We start from the raw sequence: 22,490 nt of genomic DNA, 5'->3' as shown, positions 1-22,490 counted from the left end.
CCCTATACAGTCGGGACATCTGGTCACTCTAAGTGATTCATCCCCTGTCATCCAGTCCCAGCTTCTGGTAATCAGAGATTTATTAACACTCAGAGCATGGGGTTGCTTCCCTGACCATCTTGGCTAATAGCCATTGATAAATAAGTTCTTGGAGAATAGATACAATTATTTTCTGAACACATTATAATTTTGGCCTTCGCAACATCCCCCAGCAATGAGTTCCACAGGTTGGCTGTGCATTGTGTGACGAAGTACTTGTTTAGGTTTATTTTAATCCTGCTGCCTGCTGATTTCATTGGGTGGCCACTGGTTCTTGTATTATGAGAAAGCGTAAATAACATTTCCTTATTAACTTTCTCCGTGCCATTCATGATTTTATAGACCTTTATCAAATCCCCCTAAGAGCATTTCTTGATGCTATGGCTTTTGTCTCCATCTCTGGATACATCCATGCACACCAGCTGTCAATAAATATTGCTGATGTTACCCTTTGCAAACTTAGTTGAGATACTGTTAAGAAACAGGACACATCTCTTTCTGCCTCCTCACTGATGCCAATGCTATCTTTTTCTCTCTCCCTGAGCTTTTGTTCAATTTGTTTTGTTTTGTTTTAAACTATCCTGGCAGCCCCATATGTTAAGGTTTCCCTGTCTGCCGTGCTAGGGGGATGCATTATAGAAAACACAAGCAAGAGGGCAAAATGTTCTTAACTGAAAACCCTTATTTCTTTGCTTAGATTAGTGTTGTAGGTTAAATCAAGAGAGTGAGGGGGGATGTCAGAAAAGTCTTGGTTTTGAATGCTCAAAGAACCTGATCTGCATGTAAACTGTAGATTTCTGACTACACGGGTTAGTAAGCAGAGAAAAACAGATCATCATTGTGGTCGCCAAGGCAAATCCTAGAGAGCCATAGCCTCCTTGGAGACTCTGGATGCCATCCAGCTCCATCTCTAGCTAGGTCCTTAAGGTGATCTGTCTGGATATTCAGTTTATGTTCATTGGCAAGCTTATTGTTCCACTAGAGCTTTTGGTGATCACGTGATTGCCAGCCATGTAGCGGCATTCCTTGGTAAACATACTTTGTGATTTGCTGGTCTTCCGTTCTAATAATACATCCATACCAAGAAAGCCGCCGAAAACAAACCAGTGCTGATGGAGGCAGTTGCTGAGTTCATCTACAAATATCTTCACTGCTGATCTTGTCCTGCCTCTTAATATGTAACAAGTGACAAACACAACAACAACAACAAAATTTTTAAGTTGTTCTTCAGTCTTCTTTAGCACCCCCATTTCACTGACCTGCAACTGAGTTGGTATAATTGTGGTTTTATAGATCTGCAGCTTTGTAGTAACCTAGATGTCCCAGTGTCTCCACAGAGGCCTCTGAAAGAGCTGGAACGTGGCAGTTGCTGCTACTATAGGAGTATTAGCATTTTTCCAACCTCCTCCAGCACTGTCTGTGATGCTTCCCAAGTATTTGAAAGTTGCCACTTGCTTGATCTCAATCCTGACATGTTAAAGCTGAGCTGGCTGTAATGGAGGCTGCTTGTTGATAATGGGCAGGGACTTTGTTTTTTCTGGATTAATAACCAGCGCAATGTGTGTTGCTTCTTGCCAGAAGAGAGTGGCTCTTAGCTGCAGCGATTCACCAAACTGAGCCAGGGAGATGTCATTAGTGTCATTCGCTGTCTCAAAACAAACTGACGTTCAGCTCGACACCACCGAGAGTGCCTCATCAACCTTATCCATCAGCCAGTCAGTGGCAATATTGAGCAATGATGGTGACAAGATGCAGCCTTGCCAAACTTCTGTGGGAAATACGGACCCATGCCGTGTATCTGCCACTGATGCAAACACAGCTTTCTGTTCTATTCTAGGGCTCCTCTGTCAATGACAGTATCGTCCCAGGAATGTTGTATCACCTCATGACATCCCACAAACTTGCTCGATGCACTGACTCAGAGACCTGACAGAAGTCTATAAAAAGTGCTGCGCATGGCTTACTAAATTCAGCCATCTTCTCAAAAAGCTGTCTCCGGGTAAAGATCTGGCTGAAAGTGGAGGGACCAGGTCTGAAACTGCACTGAGTATCCCAGCCTTTGCCCCACAGTGCATCGCTGATTCAAGACACAAATTCAGAAGCAAAGACATTCCCTGGGACCAATAACAGTGTAATACTTCTAGCTGCTACAATTGGCCGTATCACCCTGTTTGGACAGAGGCAGAATAACATCCTTCTTCTAGTCATTGAGGATGATAATAGCGTGTTAGATGGTCTGGAAGAATATGAAGCTGTGGCACAATACTCTCCTCTGTTACCCTACAGGGTCGGTGCGTTCACATCGTGAGGGCGTTTCTACTGAAGCTGACTGACCACCCTGTGACAATCCGCTCAAGTGTCCTTGAAGCTGAAAAGGTCAAGGGTTTGTGTCTGCCATTGGGGCAAAAATGACCAATGAAAACCTGGTCATCAGTGCAAAAGGGCCATCCTGGTATCTTGCATGTTGGCAGCAAATGAGGAAAGCAGATGCTTCTGCTTTATGTTTTAAGTGTTGAGTGAAGGATGGGCGATAAGCTTGTACTTGTACACAACAGGTGTCGGGGGCAGCGTCTCAATATTGGTGCAGAAATTCCATATTTTCATTTTTCCTATTGTTGAGCTGTCCGCCAGTCTATTTTAACTGCCTTGTGTCTTCCAGCGGAAAAGACAGCGTATAGCTTTGCTTTAGCTAGGATCCCATTGTCTCTCAATATTCTGACTCACTATATTATCACACATAGCCCTGTGTGACAGAATTACACAATACATCTAAATGATAGACTGCTTCCGTAGGTCCCTAGCGATGAAAATGTGACGCAATCTGCAGCTGGAAAACCCACTGTAATTCTGCTTGTATGTTTCCATCAAATTAATATGTGCAACACAACAGATCATTACAGCAACTACTTTAGTCACAGAAATGCCCTGAGGAAGTTCGTGAATGCTGATTCTTTATTATGGAGCTTATAAGTGGGCGAACTAGTTTTTGGGTGGAGGGGAAACTCCTTGGACTTGAATTTCAGTCCAAACAGTGAACAGATTCTGAGCCCTTTGTAAATTTCATGTTGTTCACACTACTTGGTGCAAGTCCTCATCTGTCCACTTGCTGATGACACTGCGACTCAAACTGCCTCAGTGTGCGCCTGAACCAAAGCCTATTGAAGTCAATAGGAAGATGGACCACATGATGAAAAAAAGTAAGGGGCAGAAGAATTAGAACCCCCTGGAAATTCACACAATAGAGCCTCTCGGGTGAATTAACCTCTTAAAGGGTCTCTCTGAAGGAATAAATGGAATGATTTGACAGCAGTCCCATCCACACCTGTAAAGGTACGCAGTCAGGGCAGCAAAACCTCATATAAGGTACATCTGCCCCAGAGCTGGAGGCATAATTTGCATTCTTTGATCACACTGTGTAGCCACGGCAGCACGAGGGGCTAGCCGCCCAACTATGAAACTAGGGTTTCAGATGGGCTCATACTCGAGTTGGCTATCCCATTCCGCCACTCAGACAGTTGTGGTTCTGCTTCTATTTTTATCATGCTAGCTCAATCAGAGCTAGCATGGGTATATGTACCCAAGCTGGAAATTATACCTCCAGCTCCAGTGTAGACTTAGCCATAATCAACAGTGTCAAAAGCAGCTGAAAAGTCTAGGTACATTGGCAAAGACATCTGATCCTAAGTTATCAGTATGAGGACAACCTTAACCAACAAGACCAGCACAGTCTCACGGCCATAACTGCACCAAAAAACAAACTAATGAGAAAAAACAAGCTTATCTGATGACTCTAGATGACTGCAAATTTGCATTGCTCCAACCTTCTCAGTAGCCTTGCACAGAGAGGTAATCTGGTGTTCGTTATAAGCTATACTTTTCTGAGAGACAGAATAAAGGAGAAAACTCCTCCTCTTCTGATATTTTTATTTTTCATTGCTTAACAGCCACCTTGATTTTTGCCAGGAACAGTTTGTTTCATGAAGATATTTTGCCTTTACAAATCATATTGTCACCACCAATTAGACATACTAATTAGAGTTGATTTGAAAAATGAAAAACTAGTTCACAAAGAATTTGAAATTTCTAAGTTCTTTTCATTTCAAACTTTATAATCACCCCTTTTTCTTGATTTTTTTTTTTTAATCAAAAAAACATTGTCGACATTTTTGTTTACTAAAACCCTGTTTTTATACATGGAATATCTCTAAGCATGGTGATATCAAAATTATAAAAATGTTAAACTTTATTAAAATGTAACCTTTTTTCACAATAAAGGAATATTGTGACAGTGTTGACAGGAAAAATTTTGCATTCAAAGAAGTAAATTTTTTATGGGAAAATCTTCCACCAGAACCAATCCAAGTGTTTCCTTTGGTGAGGCATACAAACAACCTGCATTTTAGGGTAGCTAAAAGACAAGTTGTTTTTAACCAAAGAAGACTGTAAATCACAAGGAAGCATATAGATGACAGATCATCTTGAGGAAGGAGGAGAGGAACGGTTTGTGGAGGGATTTTGAAGTCACAAAACTCCATTGTGCCTGTACATTATTAAAGGATTGTATTCATTTTAAATAGTTTGTATATTGTGGTGATAGGATACACTCTACACTTGAGACAAAGGGCCAGATCCTCAGCTCATGTAAATCGCATAATTCCATTGAAGTCACTAGAAGTGCACTGATTTACACCATGTCAGGATCTAGACCATTATTTACAGTTAAGTAAAAGGTGACTACATCACTGTTTTAGTTTATGCTCTGCTATGGGCTACTTGAAAGTCTATACTGGTAAATGTCTTAGTTTCAGACCTGATGCTTCCATGGAAACCTGCCTGTGTGTGTTTCTTTTTGTATATGGTGACGGAGACACTTTTGTAAATTCCTTGATTAAAAAATAACTACTTGACCAGACTGAATAACAGAAGTCCCTTCTTTACTTATCTCTGAATGAAAATCCAATCTGGAATGCCTCTCTTGACATTCAGGAGGCAGATGTTCATTTCCAAGATATGGCCCATCAGCATAAGAGAGTTGAAACAATACTTAAAGTGTACAGGGAAAAAATGCAGATAGCAGACAGTGAGTAATCCAATTCGAAATGAGAACTTGCAGGGAGTTCCATGTGACTCAGAAAAATAGGTGAAATTTGCAGCCTATTTCTAAATCACAGGAGCAGAATTGCTTCTGAAATAATATGCATTCCTTAGTCCATTCAGATATATTACTATGATGATATAATGATGACAAATGCTGTATGTCAGTAGAGTTCCATATGTGCTATTTGGTTGTTTTTCAGTTGTAGGAAGCTAAATTTAAAAAAAAAAAAAAAAAAAAAAAAAAGGCGTGCAAAGTCAAACACTCAAAAGTTAGGAATAGATTGCCTGTGCAGCCTTAATTTGGCCTCCTTGTGTTTGTGCTATGAAACAATCTTTAATTACATGATCACAAGTTATTTTTTCCACAGGACCCTTGCCTCACTCAGTGCACAGGATGGACGATTCTCCTGGAATGAAGCTGTTGTCTGTAGGATCCCTACCTCATTTGTTGCAGAAGTTGGAAGGTGTGTAGTGAATGAGGCAGAGGATTGCAGGAGGAGAAAGAACAGTGTCATGATTAAGGCAGCTGAATGCTGCCCTGAAGCATTGGATTCTATCCCTGTCTCTGCCACAGAGTTCCTCTGTGATTCTGGCCAAGTCACTTAAGCCAGACTTTTCACTGGTGGCCATTAATTGTGTGTTCCTCTTTTTCTGGGTGTCTGGCTTGATACCCTGGGTTCTGATTTACAGATGAGCTGAGCATTATCAGCTGTAGCTTAAGTTAATGGGAGCTATGATTTGAGCATGGAATGTGCTATATAATGCTAAGTACTCTGAAAAATCAAGGCCTAAGTTTTTTCCAGTGGGCACCAAAAAATGGTGGATATCTTTGACAATTTCAGCCTAAAACTCTGTGCTTCAGTTTCCCATCCATAAAATGGGGGTGGTAATACCCCTAGGCTCACTGAAAAGTTGTAAAGATAATTTCATTAGTCTTTGTGAAGAGTTCAGGTGCTCTGGTGAGAGCACCATAGAAATGCCCACAAGGAAATTAATAATGTTGTATTCAATACAGGGTTTGGATGATGTGCATGAACAAGGAGGATAAAAAGAAATATTAAATAAACCCCCCCATTCACTGCATAAAGGGGAAATCTTGTGGGGAAAAAATAGCATGTGATCATGTAATTAAAGACTGTATCATAATGCATACACACAAGGGGACTGAATTAAGGTTGCAAGTGAAACCTTTAATCTGGCACTTCCTAATGTGTGTTTGGAACCTTAATGTTCTTTAACATTGATTTTAAAAAATGTAATTTACTACAGATGGGCATCATGGGCTAATAAAATTAATACAGGATAGGGAGTCAGGAACCCTAGAGTTGTAATCCTATCTCTGCCACTGACTGGCTGTTTGGTGAGCAGATTACTTTCCCTCTCTGTGCCTCAGATCTCCCTCCTGCAAAATGGGTTTTGTGAGGATTAGTTCTCTGTAAAATACTTTGATAGTGAAAAGAGCTGTGAAAGTGTTTAAATGTTATTGCTACTAACATTTGAAAGTGTAAGGTATGCATGTCCCCCTCCAGGGCTCTAGAATCAAACCATGCCCATGGACTACAGGTGGTTTTGAATGTCCTTTTGCTGGGCTTTGGTTGACAAGCTTTGCTTCTTTCTCTTTGTCACAAGGCAGAAGGTAAGAGGTAGGTTAAAAGCATTATAGATTTTGGGTTGGTAATAATGGGCTCAAATTAGTTTCATCTGAAAGCAGCACGTCTGAAATGCAGAGAATCCCATGAAAATTCAACAGCTTCAAAGTTTGTACAGAGGAATCGGAGGCTGATTTATTTTTTTTCATGAGGCCGTTCTAGTTCCTAATGAATAGTTCTAGTTTCCACTGAAGTTATAAAGAGCTTCCTTGTTCATCGTTTTCCTGCTCTTTCCCTGAGTGGAAATGTTACAAATAGTGATGATGTGGAGAACAGGAAGGCATATAATGGGGCTGTGAGTGATGAGTAAAGGAAGCTTCTTCTCCCTCATACCCAACATCCTAATGAAGCAATAAAAACTGAAATGTTAAATGCAGGTTGTTTTTAATTGGGGAAATCCAGTGCAGAATCATCAAGTAAATATCTGTGTTTATTCTGTTGCAATACACCTATGATGATAATGGATTTTTACAATCTGTGATCTGCAATACCAGCTTGTTGGTTTCTGGTTGATTTTAAGATGACATTGACCTATAAAACTTAAATGATCTGGGATCTACTTAAATAACAGACCAGTCATACTCAGATCTCAGTGATTCAGGAGCCAAATTAGCGATCAACATTACCCCAAAAAGCTACAATAGTGTAAATTAAACCGTATGAAAGGGATATATAAAATGTTATCAACTACAATTGGTTAATAACATAGTAAAAGCATTCTGATTGGTTAATAATTTAAATCACACAAGGTTTTCATATCATGTGCTGCAAAGAGCCACAGGAGATGCATTAAAGAGCCACTTGCGGCTCGAGATCCTCAGTCTGAGTATCACTGTAATAGACCATCGCTATCCCCATGACCTACTACTACACTTAGTCAGTCGAGGCACCTTAGATAGAGCCTTGTTGGTGTAAAAGAGAGGGGGCTACAGGCAGGCTGTTCTTCTTCAGGACTTAGTAAATTGGTTTGTTTATGTATTTTTAAGAGTTTGCCAAGGGCTCCTAGAGTTCAGGAGGGGTACTTTTTTGTTTGCTGTAGTATAAACTTAAATGGGAAGTCAATACTGTAGTTGGAGAGTCTTTGCAAGCTGGGTAGCTAATCTGTTGCTATTAATTAGAGCTTGAATGTAAATCAACCTTGCTCCCTACTTGGAGAATACCTGGTTATAAATATGAACTATGCAGGGGAGGAAAATGTAAAAATAATAGAGTGGGAAAGGGTAGATGACTTTGAAGCTTACTGAGAGTATTTCATTTGTTTGCAATCCAGTGACTGTAACCTCTGCATCTGAAATTTTAGTGCTAATAGTCATTAGCACTAAAGTCTCATTTAGAGAGGATAATTGGCTGGGTTTGTGACTGGAGCATTTTACTGGGTGCTGTGCATATGCTCAGGTCTGCAGTTTGAGGTTGTCGGAGAAAACCTACTTCCACAAGGTTATGTGTTCAGATGGTGCAACCACATCTGGAATATATTGCAGGGTGTCCTCATCATAACAAACCAGAGAGAGTTTGGAGAAAAACAACAAAGTGGGAGGATTAGGAGAGTTTGAGAAGATTGATACATAAGGAAATATTGACAGGATTGAGTATGTGTAGCATGTATGAGTGATGATTAATAAGGGAGATAATGGTCTACAAATATCTAAAGAGTGTAAAAATCAGGAATGGAGAGGAATTATTTGGAATGGTATAAGAGGTATGATTGAGTTAATATCATCCCATTAAGAGAAGCAAAATTTAAGCTAGAGATCCGCAAAAATATATTGACCATTAGATCCACTAAAACTCTAAAATAGTCTCCCAAAGAAAGAGGTGGGAAGTGCCTTTTGCTTGAGAAATTTAAAACTAGACTGGACAAAGCATTAAAAATGCACTGAGGGAGCAATCCTGTACTAGCAGGGGACCGTCTTTTTTTCTTGTGTTTCTACAGAACCTCGCACATTGTGGTCCCTAGTTGCTAGCGTAATACAAATAATTATTATGAATAATATGACCAACTTACTTTTTTCTGATCTCTGTATTTTGTGATTCTGTCATCTGGTGTGTTCTGCTGCATTTTGTGGATTAGCAATTGAAAAATTTCAAATGTAATTATGAGAACAGCGTGACAGCATCCTCATATCTCTTTCCTTTAAAATGTCTCTCATAGTTAATGTTTGAACTCTTGCCTAGTGTATCTGTGGGCAGTGAAGAAGATGGATAATTAGATTACAAAATAGCATTTCTCTATTTGTGTGGGGGGGATTTTCCATGCAAAAGTTAGATTTTCCAGATAATAGCAGACACGTCTGTTCTTTGTTTGTCCCTCTTCTCCCCCACCCCATTACCTTCATTTTCTTTACTTCCCCAGTGGTTTTCATTCATCTTCTTTTATCCTGAATCCCTTTAAAAGGTTGCGGAAGATGGAGGTACTAGAGACAGCCAGACTGTTAATATATGTATGAAGTGAGCTGATGCAAACTACTGCGGGAGGCTGGGTTGCAGTCTTACAAGCAGTCAGTATATATTGTGACTAGTCCAAGACTTTTTGGGTGACTTTTTGAATGCATAAATAGGGAAATCTTGAGTAGGAGTAGAGAGGTTATTTTACCTCTCTATTTGGCACTGATGGGACTATGTTGATAAATTGGAGAGGGTTCAGAAAAGAGTCACAAGAATGATTAAAGGATTAGAAAACAGTGTTGCTGATTAGGACTAAATACACCAGAACCTCTGCTAGTGTATCAGGCAACCTGACATCTCTCAAGGACCATCCATCTACATTCCATCCCTAACTCCCCAATTTTTATTTTTATTTTTGCATACATTTTTTAAATTGTGAGTAGCATTGGAATCTGCAGGGAGCCACATGCAGCCCTCCAAGACTGCAGAGAGGATCAACAACACATAGAAGGATAAGAGAAAAACAAATCAAGGAGTGAGTGAGAGTGTGTAGGGTGTGCATCCCCAGAGCTCTGAGACAGGAGGGGAGGAGAACCCTACTGTCCCTCTTCCCAGAACATCCAGAATAAAATCTGAAATCCACTGGCTACTCTGCTCCCCCACTACCAAGAGAATGACCTTCTGTTTTGTTTCAGAGCTGGAGAAGGAGCTTACCAGGAGGCCCAAGAAGGTCTGCATTGTTAAAGTGGTGGGAACCAGGAACCTGTGGAAAAACATTGTAGTATTGTGTGTGAACTCGTAAGTCCAACATATTCCTGTCAAGTATGTTGAATGTTTTCTCTGTTGGTAAACTGAAAGTAGATGTGGACGGTGATGGAAATATGGAGGCTCTTCTGCCCCATTACAGGACCCTTAACCCAGTGTCTTAGAGAGCTGATCTTTGATAAGAAGAGTGAGCTCTACCAGAAGAGTGATCTCATGTAGAAGCTTAAGGAAGTAGTCATCTGACATTTTAAGCTGTGGCGCAAAAAGCATAAGGTGCTTTCTTGGGAATGGTAGCTGTGCAAGTGCATTGTTGTGTCCGTGACCAACTGTATATTTCTGACTTGCACAAACTTGCTACTCTGGGTAGGATTTTCCGAATGACAAGAGCACAAGTTCCATTGACTTTCACATGAATTCCACCCTCCTCTCCCAGTTTCAACAGGACTTGTGCTCCTAAGTCACTTAGGATACATCTACACAGAGTTTTAAAATCATGGTCGCGAGTCTCAGGCCCTGAGTCTACAGACTGGGGCTCATGTCACAGTGCTAAAAACAACTGTGTAGATGTTTGGACTCAGCTGTAGCTCAGGCTCAGAAACCCAAGGAGAGGAGTGGGCTTTTGAGGCTGAGCTCCAGTCCAAGCTGCAACGTCTGCACTGCTGTTTTCAGCACCGTAGCACAAGCTCCAGTCTGTACACCTGGGCTCTGAGACTCACTGCCACAGGGTTTAAAACACAGTGTAGATGTACCCATAGGTGCTTTTGAAAATCCCACTTTATACCTCCAATGGATAATGTCAAGGAAGCAGATCAGTCCGAACTGGTTAATGTCTTTGGTGCATTCAATGGTTCCTTTTTAAATTTAAACCAAATTGTTCAGTAGTTTCATGTTGGGTCTTGTAAGTTTCTCTCAAGTGAGAGGTCAAGCTGTAGATTTCTATTATCCTGGATTAAAATTAATAGCTACCAGTTTAATTTGCATGTCTTAAATTATCTGGGAGGTAGAGGGGAACAAGTGAGGTGAAAAGTCCAAGGATATTGCCATCTTATCCTGACTTTATTTCAAATAAAGCACAAGGGAAAGGAGGAAATAAGCACATATGGTTGATTTGAATGTAATCAATTGCAGAATTATAACACTGTTTGCATAATTTATGTACAATCTGTTTAACATTTTCTAAAATGTAATGGATTAATTTGGCAAAGGAAGAAGTTGCCTGGCAATAAATACTAAGCTGTGGCCTGTATAGCAGCTGACCATGATGTCCTGAAAATTGGACAGAAAGGACTTCAGTTCCTCCAAATCATTAAAGGGGTATACAGGGAAAGTGCACTTTCTCAAACACAATAGTGTGACACCTACATTCTCAGGCCTCAATCTGGCAAATATCTACATGAGTGAAGTTAAGCATGTGCTTAAGTGTTTGCAGGATCAGGCCCTGATTGAGAGTTATTTCACACAAAACTGGGAGAGCTTCTCAAGTGTGTAATAAAAGTAAATGTACGGTCTTGAAATCTATTTCAAAATTCCCTAACTACTTTTGAGGGTGGGGAAGGGAACAGGGGAAAGTGAGGGGGCAACGATAGTGGTGTTTCCTAGTATGTCAATTATATAAAGTGCCCATTTGGATCATCTGTGTGATTTTTAAATTGGGATGGAGTGGTGGTAGTAAAATCAGAAATTGCCTAGAAAAATTATATGTAGAAATATGTGTTCCCTGCCCATAGTTGGAATTTCCACTTGATTTTAGGGCCCCAACCTGTAATCTTCACTCACATGAGAGGTTAGTGACTATGATTATGAATTGCAGCATTGGATCAACTGATCCTGCCTGGGTGAGGCCCATTGATTCTAAAGATCTGTCTGTGCTGAATCAGTTGCCTGATCAGCGCCTTAATTTACAGTGTCAGTTGGTGAAAGAAGTGGTGGGCTTTTAATAACCACTGCAGTGGCCTCATGCATTTTGGAGCAATTTTTTTGCTGCTAGACCGAGTTTATAGCTACAGTAACTCAAGTGGATTTATGAACATTGTCTCTGTATGAATTCCCCCCTCACCCACCCCCCTTTTAATTAGACTTGTTTGGAAATTCCCAAGACCAGAATAAAAGCAACACAAAGGATGATTTGGGGGCCATTGTCAGTGGAGAAGTTTTGCATTCTTTGAAGACTGTGAATCAAATTTGTGTTTATCAGGCAGATCTCACGTTTATTTTAGGGAAAGAAGAGCCTATTTTTCATCATTATTGTTGTTGTTATTTATGATTCCTCCTGCATCATGTAGTCTGTCCTGAGATTCAGGCAGGTGTGAATTTTGGGAAAAATAAGACATTTCAGGGGAGAAAGAGGAAATTTTTTTCAGGGCACGTTGATTTATTTAAAAAAAAAAAAAGGCAACTGTTTGAATCTCCTCAGAATTGTAGGATGTTAGAATAAATCCTGGGGATGTGGCTTAAAGGGAAGAGCACAGGTAATAAATTGTATCATGAATTCATTTATCTCATGGGCCTTCCGTTTATCACATGGATATCATCTCTGCATATATTTGTGTAATATATTAGTGTTGTCTAGTTGCGTAATAAATAGTGTTTGTAAGATAGTAAGCACCAGAGTTAAGACAGAAAATAAATTATGTACCGATTATTCTGTAGATTTCGGAAGCAAATGAAATTTTGTACAAGAATAACAACTCCGTGTCCTGTAGTGCATTCTGTCAGTGTAAAACATGTCAATTCTGCAGTTCCAAAAGGTGCACGTTTCTATCTTGGTTTTCACTGACTGGTCTGCTATGCACAGGGCTGTCATTCATGTAGCTGTTATAAGTCCCCACCGTTTGTTTATTTAAAAAAACAAAAAAGCTTTCTGTAGTTTGGTTTCCATAAAAATTGTTTCGAAATCCTGAAATTAAGTAGGATAGATGGTGTAACATACTAGCCATTCATTCTGGAGACCTAGGCCCAAATGTGGCTTAATGATACAGATATGGAATGAATTTGGCAATATTTAGTCTGCTCCTTAGTTACTGTAGCAGGTCCACATTACCTAAATGCTACAGAATTTGCCACAGATATGAGGCCCTTTTCTGGGAGAGGTGTAGCACTAAAATACACCAGTAGCTCTGTCAGCGCATGAAATGATTTTACATTGCACTAAGGTCTGGCACTATCCAGATGAATCTCACCACACCCACTATTTATTTTTTTAATAAATATTTGAAACAGAGGAGAAATGGTCAATAGAGGAACCTGTTTTCATGTAAAAAATAAGTGGAAGAAATTGATACTGAAGTATGGCATGAATCACAATTCAAGCCATAGATTTTCTGTTTCCTAAGTCATAGTAACAAATTAAATACAGGTTCAGTATGTCACTTTAAATATTCATTTTAAAAGTTATTTTGGCAGCAGCACTACCTTGGGGAGTGAAGTTACTATCTATGGTGTGATCTGTTTTGTATTAAGCTTCCTTGCTGCCCAGCCATACAGCCCTTCTTCATAAAACTGATCACAGCAGAACTCATTCTAAAGGCCATGGGTCAGATGTTAGATCATAACAGACGTCTATTAAATTAATCTGAAGGCAGCTTCTGATTGGTTTTCATGACTGATTTCAGGTTGCTTCCAATCACATAATAAAAATGTAATCTCACATGGTTTGATTTGGGAACTGCTGTGGCTTAGCGCCTATTAGAATCAGGTCAGTTGATCACAAGTCTTTTGGTTTGGTCAATTTTTGATCATTGTTTATTTGTATTACAGTAGAACCTTGAGGCCTCACAGGAGATCCAGCCCCCAGTGGGCTCGGTGTTGTATAGGCTTAGTAAGAGAAGTCCCTGTCTCAAAGAGTTTGTTTTTCCTTTTCTTTCCAGCTCCTTGTTGCATTGCAATATTTGCCTGCCTGTTCAGAAGTGGTCTCCCATTGTCACTTTCTGTCTCCTCCAGGCTGACCGGGTTTGGGATACATCACTGCTTTGCAAAAAGCATGATGGGTCATGAAATGAAGAACTCGAACCCCCACCATTTCTATACAGACTACTATACCATGGCAGGGATTGCTCTGGCATCCTGCCTGGCTATGTGCCCAGTCGTTGGGTTTCTAGGGCGAAGAGGAGGACTGTTGCTGTTCATGATTCTGACAGCTCTGGCATCGCTTCTACAGTTAGGCCTTCTCAACTGTAAGTCAGGGCATAAGTGACTTGCACCTTGATACTGGTCAGAGAGCATTACCTTGCATAGCTGCATGAGGCCTTGAATCAATGTCTGTTCTCAACTGACATATGGAAAAACACCTGTCTGTTGCAGAACAGTAGAGCAGTAAATCAGCTCTCTGTGGATGGTGCAGATTCACATGCTGTACAATCCCATTGAAAGCAATACGGAATGTAAGTCACTGTAGATTTGGGCCCATTCTCTATACATATTCAACTACAATGAAACTCTTTTGTTCTCCCTCCAATTTCCCTTTTATTCTTTCAGTTCATTGTTCTAGGTGCAGGGATTTATTCCTGTAGCAGAGCTCAGAGCTAGTCACCCACGCTGAGAAGAGTTAAAAACAGAGTGGATTTCAATCTCTGATGATGTGTCAAAATTGATTCTGGGTTTTAAAAGGAAAAAAAAAAGTTTTTGTTGTCTTAAGAGAATGCGTGGAAATGGCATATAATTTTTACCAGATTTTTTTTTTTCTCCAAGGAGGCTCTAAAGGAAATTGGTTTCCCATTCTTGGTTCCCTCCTCTTTCTTAGATTTTCTAACCTGCAATGAGCCTGCTTAGGAAGTTGAATTGATTAATGGCAGAGTCCCAAAATTTTCATCCTCTTATAATTGCAAAAGAGGCAGTCTCTAGCAGAGACAAGAACAGTGAATACCAGGTCTGAGGGTTGATGCTGGGTAGGTTCAGGTTGTTTCTGGTTTTGCCACTCCAATAAAAATAGTTTAAAAAAAAAAAAAAAAAAAAGCATGTGTCTGAACATCTGTCAAATTGCCTTTTGGAGAAAAAGCCAGAGGGGAACATGTCTCACTACTATAAAGTTATTGGGAGCAGTCCCACCCAAACTGGAGGTGTGTTCTCTATCTCCTCCCTCCCCCTTGGTAAATTTGTATGGCCACACATTGGCCATACACAGGTAGCAGTGTAATTAAGAAATATGTATAGCACATGCATGTGTCTAAGTAATTGTTACACTGCCTGCTATGGAACACAGCTAAGAACACCAATCTCAGTTCAGACTGCCAGGATACAGGGCATATACCCCAGACTGGTAGTTTAGTCTATCATAAGACTTCATCAAGCCAGTAACAAAAATGTGCTCCCAAAATACTGTACTACTTATTATGAAGCCAAAGATAGTTCTCTTTGGGACCTCTAGCCCCTCGTGCACCACCCAGACAAACCAGACTTCTGTGGTAAATGATTATTAAAACCAGAAATTGTATGTATTAACTTCCTCCAGTTCCAGATCAGGAGAATAGCAGTGATGTTAAATCTGCTATCTTGCAGTAGGTCTCCCTGGATCACCCAAAAGATTGGGGGTCCTCAGTCCATGTTCAAAGCTTCCCTTTGTTAGAAATCATAATCCAGAGATGTGGAGCAGGCAAGAGGCAAGGACATGATATCACAATCTCCAATTTATACCCCCCAGTCCATGTACCTGGAAGGTTACTGGCACAAACATGGGAGTCAGGGATCACATGTTCTGTGTGCCCTGGCTGAGTCATGAGGCATCCATGGTCTACATATTCTCTGAGGCATAGTGAGGGGTCCTTTGGAAGAGTTGATTTTTCCTTAATGGTCCATCAACCATGGCTCGCTGGTCTTGCTGTAAATCTGTCTTGTGGGTGTTACCCAGGAACACAATATGTTTGAGATATAGCAAAGATTCATAACTTCACATACAATGATAATACACACATATAAACAGGGTAACATTGTTCAACAGATTACAACTTTTCCAATGACACCTTAAAAGGCGTGCTTTGCATAAGATTTATCACAATTGTGTAACAGTGTTGATACATCAATGGTTGCAACACTGTTGATACATCAGTGGTGATATGTAAACATGGTCATCTTCCTTTTAAAACAGCGTCACAATAATACTCTGCATAATGATGAACTACAAAAAGCATGCCTTTGAAGAAACAGAATTATGATAGTTAGATTACAACTATTTCTAAATTATTTTTGTTCTGCTGTGTTCCATTCTTAACCTTGAAGATGGACATAGAGAATTAATGTCATGCCCATGTTAAACCCTTCTGTTCCCACCTGCTGAGAGCAACTGAAAGTCAACAAGAGGTGCAACTTATTGTCATTGCTGCACTTCTTAACATATTGGGCTTTTCAGATGTGCCCCATCATATACTGTTTGCCCTTTGTCCCCCTCCCATTTCTAAAAACTGCCCATACAAAAGTAGGAGGAAAAGGCAGCCTTGAACTCTGGAACAGCTTGTATCCTTCCACTGCGGTCTCTCCCCCTCCGTGACATCCCACCATAGGCAGCTAGGCAATGGTTTGAAGAGAAATGAATGGCCATGCTGTTTGTATAATTTGTTAAAGGTTGTGTGTGTGTGTGTGTGTGTGTGTGTGTCTTGTAAGGCCTCTGTCAGGGATTTCCTTCCAAATTTCAGGGTTTCTCCTGAGTCAGAACTTCTCTAAGCTCTCTGGAGTAACCCAGCTGCTAGGGTGTTCTGCCAGGCTCGCATAACTATTGTTCTGCTTTTTATGTAGCATTTTAGTGCCGGGTAGGAACGTGAGCCAAAAAGCAGTTTGTGAATAATTTTATACACTGTAAACTCGCTTTGGATTTTGGCAAGGGAAAAAGATGTGTTTTAGCAACGCAGGGATGCTGATTGTAATGGTTTCCTTCTCTGACTAAAGCCCCTGTGGTCATTCCCTCAGGGTTACAGCAAAGCTTGACTGCAGTTTCTTTTCCGCCTTTTTTTACCAACAAAGAGACTTCTGTTTAATTTCAGTGCTAATTCTGGTTCTTTTCAAATGATTTACCACTGTGCGTTTATTATCATCATCTCATTAGAATTCCGTCCTCCAGTTGGGAATAGGCCTGGAAATTGCATGCCGTGTCAAACTGGTTTTAAAAGACTATTCCAATCCAGTCGTGATACTGAAAGGAAAGAGTATGGGGAGGAGGTGGAGGGCTGCAGTTTGGTTTGGTGTGGGGGGAGGGTGTTGTGTGTTTGTTTTTCACTTTGAATAAATCACACATTTAACTCTCTCTCTCTCTCTCTCTCTCTCATTTTAATTTATCTTTTGTGGTCTGTGGATCCAGTGATTGGAAAATATAGTCAACTTCCAGACTCAGGTACTGTTTACAAATGTCTATGCAGTGTTTTTGAACTGCTTGCACTCTGAGTGGGTGTATCTGAAAGGCCAGAGTCGCTGAGGATACAGAGCCTGATTGCAGTAACTGCTAGTGTTCATGTGCAAGGTTGCTGTTGAACTCAATATCCTAGGACTCTTCTTGTAGAGCTAGCTGCTCATTTTTACAGGTCCTGTTCAATGCACCTGTGGGTCTGATCAGTTGCAATATAAGGATTTTTTCTGTAGGCCTGTGGTAGAGATGAGAACATTTTATTTGTATCTTCCTCTATTGCAGCATCTGCACTGTCTCAACCACAGAACTGTATTAGGTCATGATTAATTCTGGTTGTCTCCATACAGCTACCAGATTTGGGTGGGAAATGTCCAGTGCCTGAAAAATTGTTTGGAGACATTTCTTGAGTTTTACCACTTTGTGATGGCTGTTGATAACAAAGTTGGAGATTGTCTGTTTACTGCTGTTTTTTGGAAATATGTTATGACATTTTTATTTATGTTTTGGGTAGTTGGTACATGGCTTATTAAATATTGATTTAAATAAATGTTGGGGGAGGAGACTCAAACTTGCATCTAAGGCGAATGAGTGACTTAATATGGTATTCTTGTTTTATTTCTTGGGGACCATATACTGATTGTGCTGAGCTCAATTTCCATGTGCATGTGTCTGTCTGACTGTCTAACAGGTATGAGTGACAGCGTCAAGGACAAATTCTCTACTGCATTTTCCATTGTGGGTATGTTTTCTTCGCATGCTGTTGGAAGTCTTAGTGTTTTCTTCTGTGCTGAAATCACACCAACAGTAATAAGGTAAGACCTCCAAACTTCCCACCTTGGGGTGGGGAACCAGTTCAGATGTCCTTACTTTATTAATCATTTATTGTGTAATGTATACTTTTATTTATGCAAGTCGAAATCTCTAATAATCTGATACTGTCCAATGGACTCTGGGATGTTCTGTAGTTTGAGCAGTCTCTTGGGAGCTACTTTGCATATAAATAAAGAGAGATTTATTTACATTGCTTCAGACAGTTTCACCCTTTCTCCCATCATGATAATTCAATATTTTAATTAACAACTTGGATGATGGAATGAAGAGAATGCTTAAAAAATTTGCAGATGACACCTAGCTGGGAGAGGTTGAAAGCACTTTGGGGGACAGGATTAGAATTCAAAAATATCTTGCTAAATTGGACAATTGGTCTGACATCAGTAAGATGAAATTCAATAAGATGAGTGCAAAGTACTTCACTTAGGAAGTAAAAATCAAACACACACATACAAAATGGGAATAACTGGCTAGCCAGTAGTATTGCAGAAAAGGATCTGGGGGTTCTCCGTGTCCACCAAGGGTAGGACAAGAAGTAATCATCTCTGTTTGCAGCAAGGAAGATTTAGGTTAGATATTAGGGAAAATTGTCTAATTATAAGGGTCATTAAGTACTGGAATAGTTTACCAAGGGAGGCTGTAGAATCTCCATCATTGGAGATTTTAAAGAACAGGTTAGACAAACAACTAGGTGTAGGCATACTTTATCCTGACTCAGCATGGGGGGATTGGCTAGATGACCTCTTGAAGTACCTTCCAGCCTTACTTTTCTATGATTCTTTATTTATGAACAATACTTTTTACATTAAGAATCGCATGAGGCGTTGTAGCTATAATTTTGTTTGATCTCCAGTTCTTCCACTGTGTTGTGCTTCAGTTTTCTTGCGGGCTGTGAAATGATTGTGTGCATGCTAAAAAGTGAAGCCTGTGCTTATGTGCTTTGCTGAATCGGAGTATAACAATTAAATTATGCTGTTGCCACTTGGTTTAATAAAAAGTACCTCTCAGTATCCCCAGGGGTTTGTGAAAGTAGTAAACGCATGCATAGGTGCCAACTTTTACTTTTCCCCGGGGGTGCTCCACTTCCTCTCTGTCTGAAGCCCCGCCCCCACTCTGCTCCTCCCCTCAAGGCGCCACCCCCACTCTGCCTCTTCCTGGCCTTGCCCTGCCCCCTCCCTGAGGCACCACATTTGCTCTGCCTCTTCCTCCCCCTCTGCACCTCCCTCCCCCAAAGCCTCACCATCGCTCCACCTCTTCCCGCTCTCACTCCGCCCCCTCCCCAAGGCCCCCGCCCACCCACCGCTTGCTGGTCTCTGCCCTCCCTCCACCCCATTCCAAGCTGCCAAACAGCTGTAGCTGGTGGGTGCTGAGCACCCACTATTTTTTTTCCATGGATGCTCCAGCCCCGGAGCACCCACGAGTAAGCGCTTATGCATGCATGCATCTCAAGTCTGCACCCAGGCCATTCAGAGAGAAGTTTATGCTGGCCCTGTGTCTGTGTTCTAAAAGGGGAATAGGCACAAGCAGCCCTGCTTCCGTCCAGTGAAAGCTGCATCCAAAATTCAGTGGCAGGTTGGTGAAGAAAAGAGGGGGGGCAACCAGTGCAGCTAGCAGTGATAACAGCCCCAGAGGTGATGTCAGTGGAACTGCACCTTTCAAAGGTGTATCATTTCCCTCTGCATTCATCCCCTCTCCTCCAGCACCAGTGGTAGCATTATGCCTTTCAAAGGCTGTTTAGTGGTCTGCCTCTCCCCTCAACTCCCCAACACAGGCCTATCTTAAAGGAGTCAAATATTTGCCCTAAATATGGCCTTTGATATCCTTGATAATAGTGAAAATGGGAAGGTAGGGTCTTTTCTGGGAATTTTCCCAGCCATTTCTTTGCAATATCAGTTTCAATTTCATTTATTCACTTCTTATAACAGCATAATCTCATGCACTGTACATACTGTACACACTGTACACTGCATTTGTACGTTCTGGATAACGGTTGCAATAGTGCCCAAATGATTTAGGTGTTTTAGGTCCCATTGACTTTCAATTGGATTTAGGCTCTTTAAAAAGGGAAGGGGGTGAGGGGGGGCGGAGAAGAGAGAGAGAGAAAACTTTCCAAAGTGAAATGTCCTTACAATATTTTGTCATCTGCGTAGCAAAGGGTCAAACCTTTCCTTTTTTAATTCAGTGTTGTTTTTTCCAGCTATGTGGCTTGAGGTACATATTTCACAGATGACCTCATTTTGGCAGGGGAAGCTGTTAGTGGTAGAGAAGAGTGTGTAAGCTAGTTTGAATCATTACTAGCTTTTGCTTGTGAAGCAAAACTCACCTGAAGCAAAACTCACCTTTTGTTTGCTATCATAACTATGAAAGGGTTATTTTAGGACATCATTACAATAGGTTGTGTTCTCTAGTTAGTTTTCCCTAAGTTACAGATGAAAATGTTTGAACCTTAGTTATTTTTCTCACAAGAGATGATAAAGTGAAAAAGATTTTCTAGTTATTCATTAAATTAAAAATTTAAAGGGATACATCAACATGTAATCAAGTCCAGTTATTTTTTTTAAGTTGTTTCAGGAACGGTGATTGTTTTTTTACTCTTTGCTGATTTTTATGGTTTTACAATAGATTTTTCTTTTTTTAAATGTTCTCCCTGTTATGTGAAAGAACTAAACAGAGGGAACTGAATGACTATGCAGAACAAACAGCTAAATGTTGTCAAATGCACAAAGCAAACCAAAAATGTCCTTTTCCTCTAATCCCACACCAAAGGTTCTTAAGCAAAATAAGCAGTCATGGGATAAGTGGAAAGGTCCTCTCAGGGATCAGTAACTGGTTAAAACACAGGGAACAAAGGGTAGGAATAATTGGCCAGTTTTCACATTGGAGAGAGGTAAATAGGGTCCCCCAAGGATCTGTACTGGGACCTGTGCTGTTCACACCCTTTTCCAGATCATTTATAAATATATTGAACAGTGACGTGGCAAAATTGGCAGAAGATATAAAATTACCCAAGAACGTTAAACCCAAAAATGACTGTGAAAAGGGATCTCACAAAACTGGGTGACAGGGCAACAAAATGGCAGACGAAATTCAATGTTTATAAGTGCAAAGTAGCACACATTGGAAAACATAATCCCAACAACACATACAAAATGATTGGGTCAAAATTAGCTGTTACTACTCAAGAAACAAACCTTGGAATCATCATGGATAGTTCTCTGAAAACATCTGCTCAATGTGCAGTGTCAGTCAAAAAAGCGAACAAAATGTTAGGAACTAGTAGGGAAGGGATAGATAATAGAACAGGGATGAAACTCTCATGCTCTGGTTTTGACTGCCAGAAGCTGGGACTGGACAGTTCTGTCCATTTCCTCTGACGCATCTGGCACTGGCCACTGTCAGGATGCTGGATGAACTGTTGCTCTGAGCCAGTATGACCATTCTTATATTCTTAACACATTTCAGACAGAAGTGTGATTTCTAAGCTGATGATCTGCCTTTGCTCTGGTGTCATGAAATAGGCATCTGGCCACTTTTCCCTCATGCCCTTTACGGCAATTGTCTTTATTAAATACCACCCATAATGCATTGCATTTTGGCAGAGCATCTTATTTTCAGGACTTGACCTATGCTCAACTGATGCTCCAATCAGAGTCTTGTGGGAGGGCATAATAAGGGAATTGGGGGAATCACTGGGTTTTTCAAACTAATTCTTTATTCATATTTTGTTTGTGAGAAAAAATAGTATCAATATTAAGGTGCTTACAAGTAGGTTGGCTGTTGTGTGATTGCTACCATGACAATCAGTGGCATTTGTCGGCACTTCTACACTGTTTTTAAAAAGCAAAAGGTCGTTTTTGAATAACCCCAACATCAGGTTCCAAGAATTTATCTTTTCCTGCTAGAATCTACAATATATGTTCCAGAGACATAAAGACTCCCAGGAATAACACAAATATTTATTGTTGAGACCCTTATTACCCTGACATCTTAATGCTGGTCAGTCCTGATTTCACACTGCTAAGCACTAAAGCATCATTGAAGAGTTCTAATTCCTTGTGCCAAGGAGTTCATTAAAAAGCTCCTTTCAAACACTGAACTAAAGCACTAAATGAAGCTGAAAATCCTCCTCCAATAAGCATGATGACCGAGCCAGTGAGGGTTGTGCTACTTACCAAAGAGACCAAGATTTTAGAAAGAAGTTTTTCTCCCTTCTTCCCCTCCCCCGCCAGTTTCTAAAAGATGGAGAACCATACCTGTTGTTAGGCCCCGGGGGATAGGGAGTAACTATGTATTGCTTGGCCTTGGCATTGCTAATTTTTCTGTTAGTTTGTGTACTGCTTTCCCCTCCCTACTGATAGCAGCAGTAAAGAGAAAAGGTATGTGGGAGGAATAGTGGG

At 40.6% G+C, this 22,490-nt stretch overlaps 1 protein-coding gene across 2 annotated transcripts in view; it reads left to right on the top strand.

The window, feature by feature from the left end:
• The window catches only part of SLC22A23 (solute carrier family 22 member 23), a 177,753-nt gene that overhangs the window by 143,074 nt on the left and 12,189 nt on the right, over positions 1–22,490 (top strand). Inside the window, exons 6-10 of one of the 2 annotated variants that reach the window (XM_042860583.2) lie at positions 5,505–5,600; positions 9,866–9,968; positions 13,875–14,107; positions 17,218–17,250; positions 17,951–18,074. In XM_042860583.2, coding sequence (XP_042716517.2) covers positions 5,505–5,600; positions 9,866–9,968; positions 13,875–14,107; positions 17,218–17,250; positions 17,951–18,074 — 589 coding nt within the window. The remainder of the gene's footprint in view (positions 1–5,504; positions 5,601–9,865; positions 9,969–13,874; positions 14,108–17,217; positions 17,251–17,950; positions 18,075–22,490) is intronic. The other variant, XM_005307059.4, reaches the window with a different exon arrangement.

Source organism: Chrysemys picta, chromosome 2 (genome assembly GCF_011386835.1).
Source record: "Chrysemys picta bellii isolate R12L10 chromosome 2, ASM1138683v2, whole genome shotgun sequence".
In the NCBI taxonomy this organism is placed as follows: domain Eukaryota; kingdom Metazoa; phylum Chordata; order Testudines; family Emydidae; genus Chrysemys; species Chrysemys picta.
Note: the sequence above shows the minus strand (reverse complement) of the source record. Positions and strands in the feature narration are given on the sequence as shown.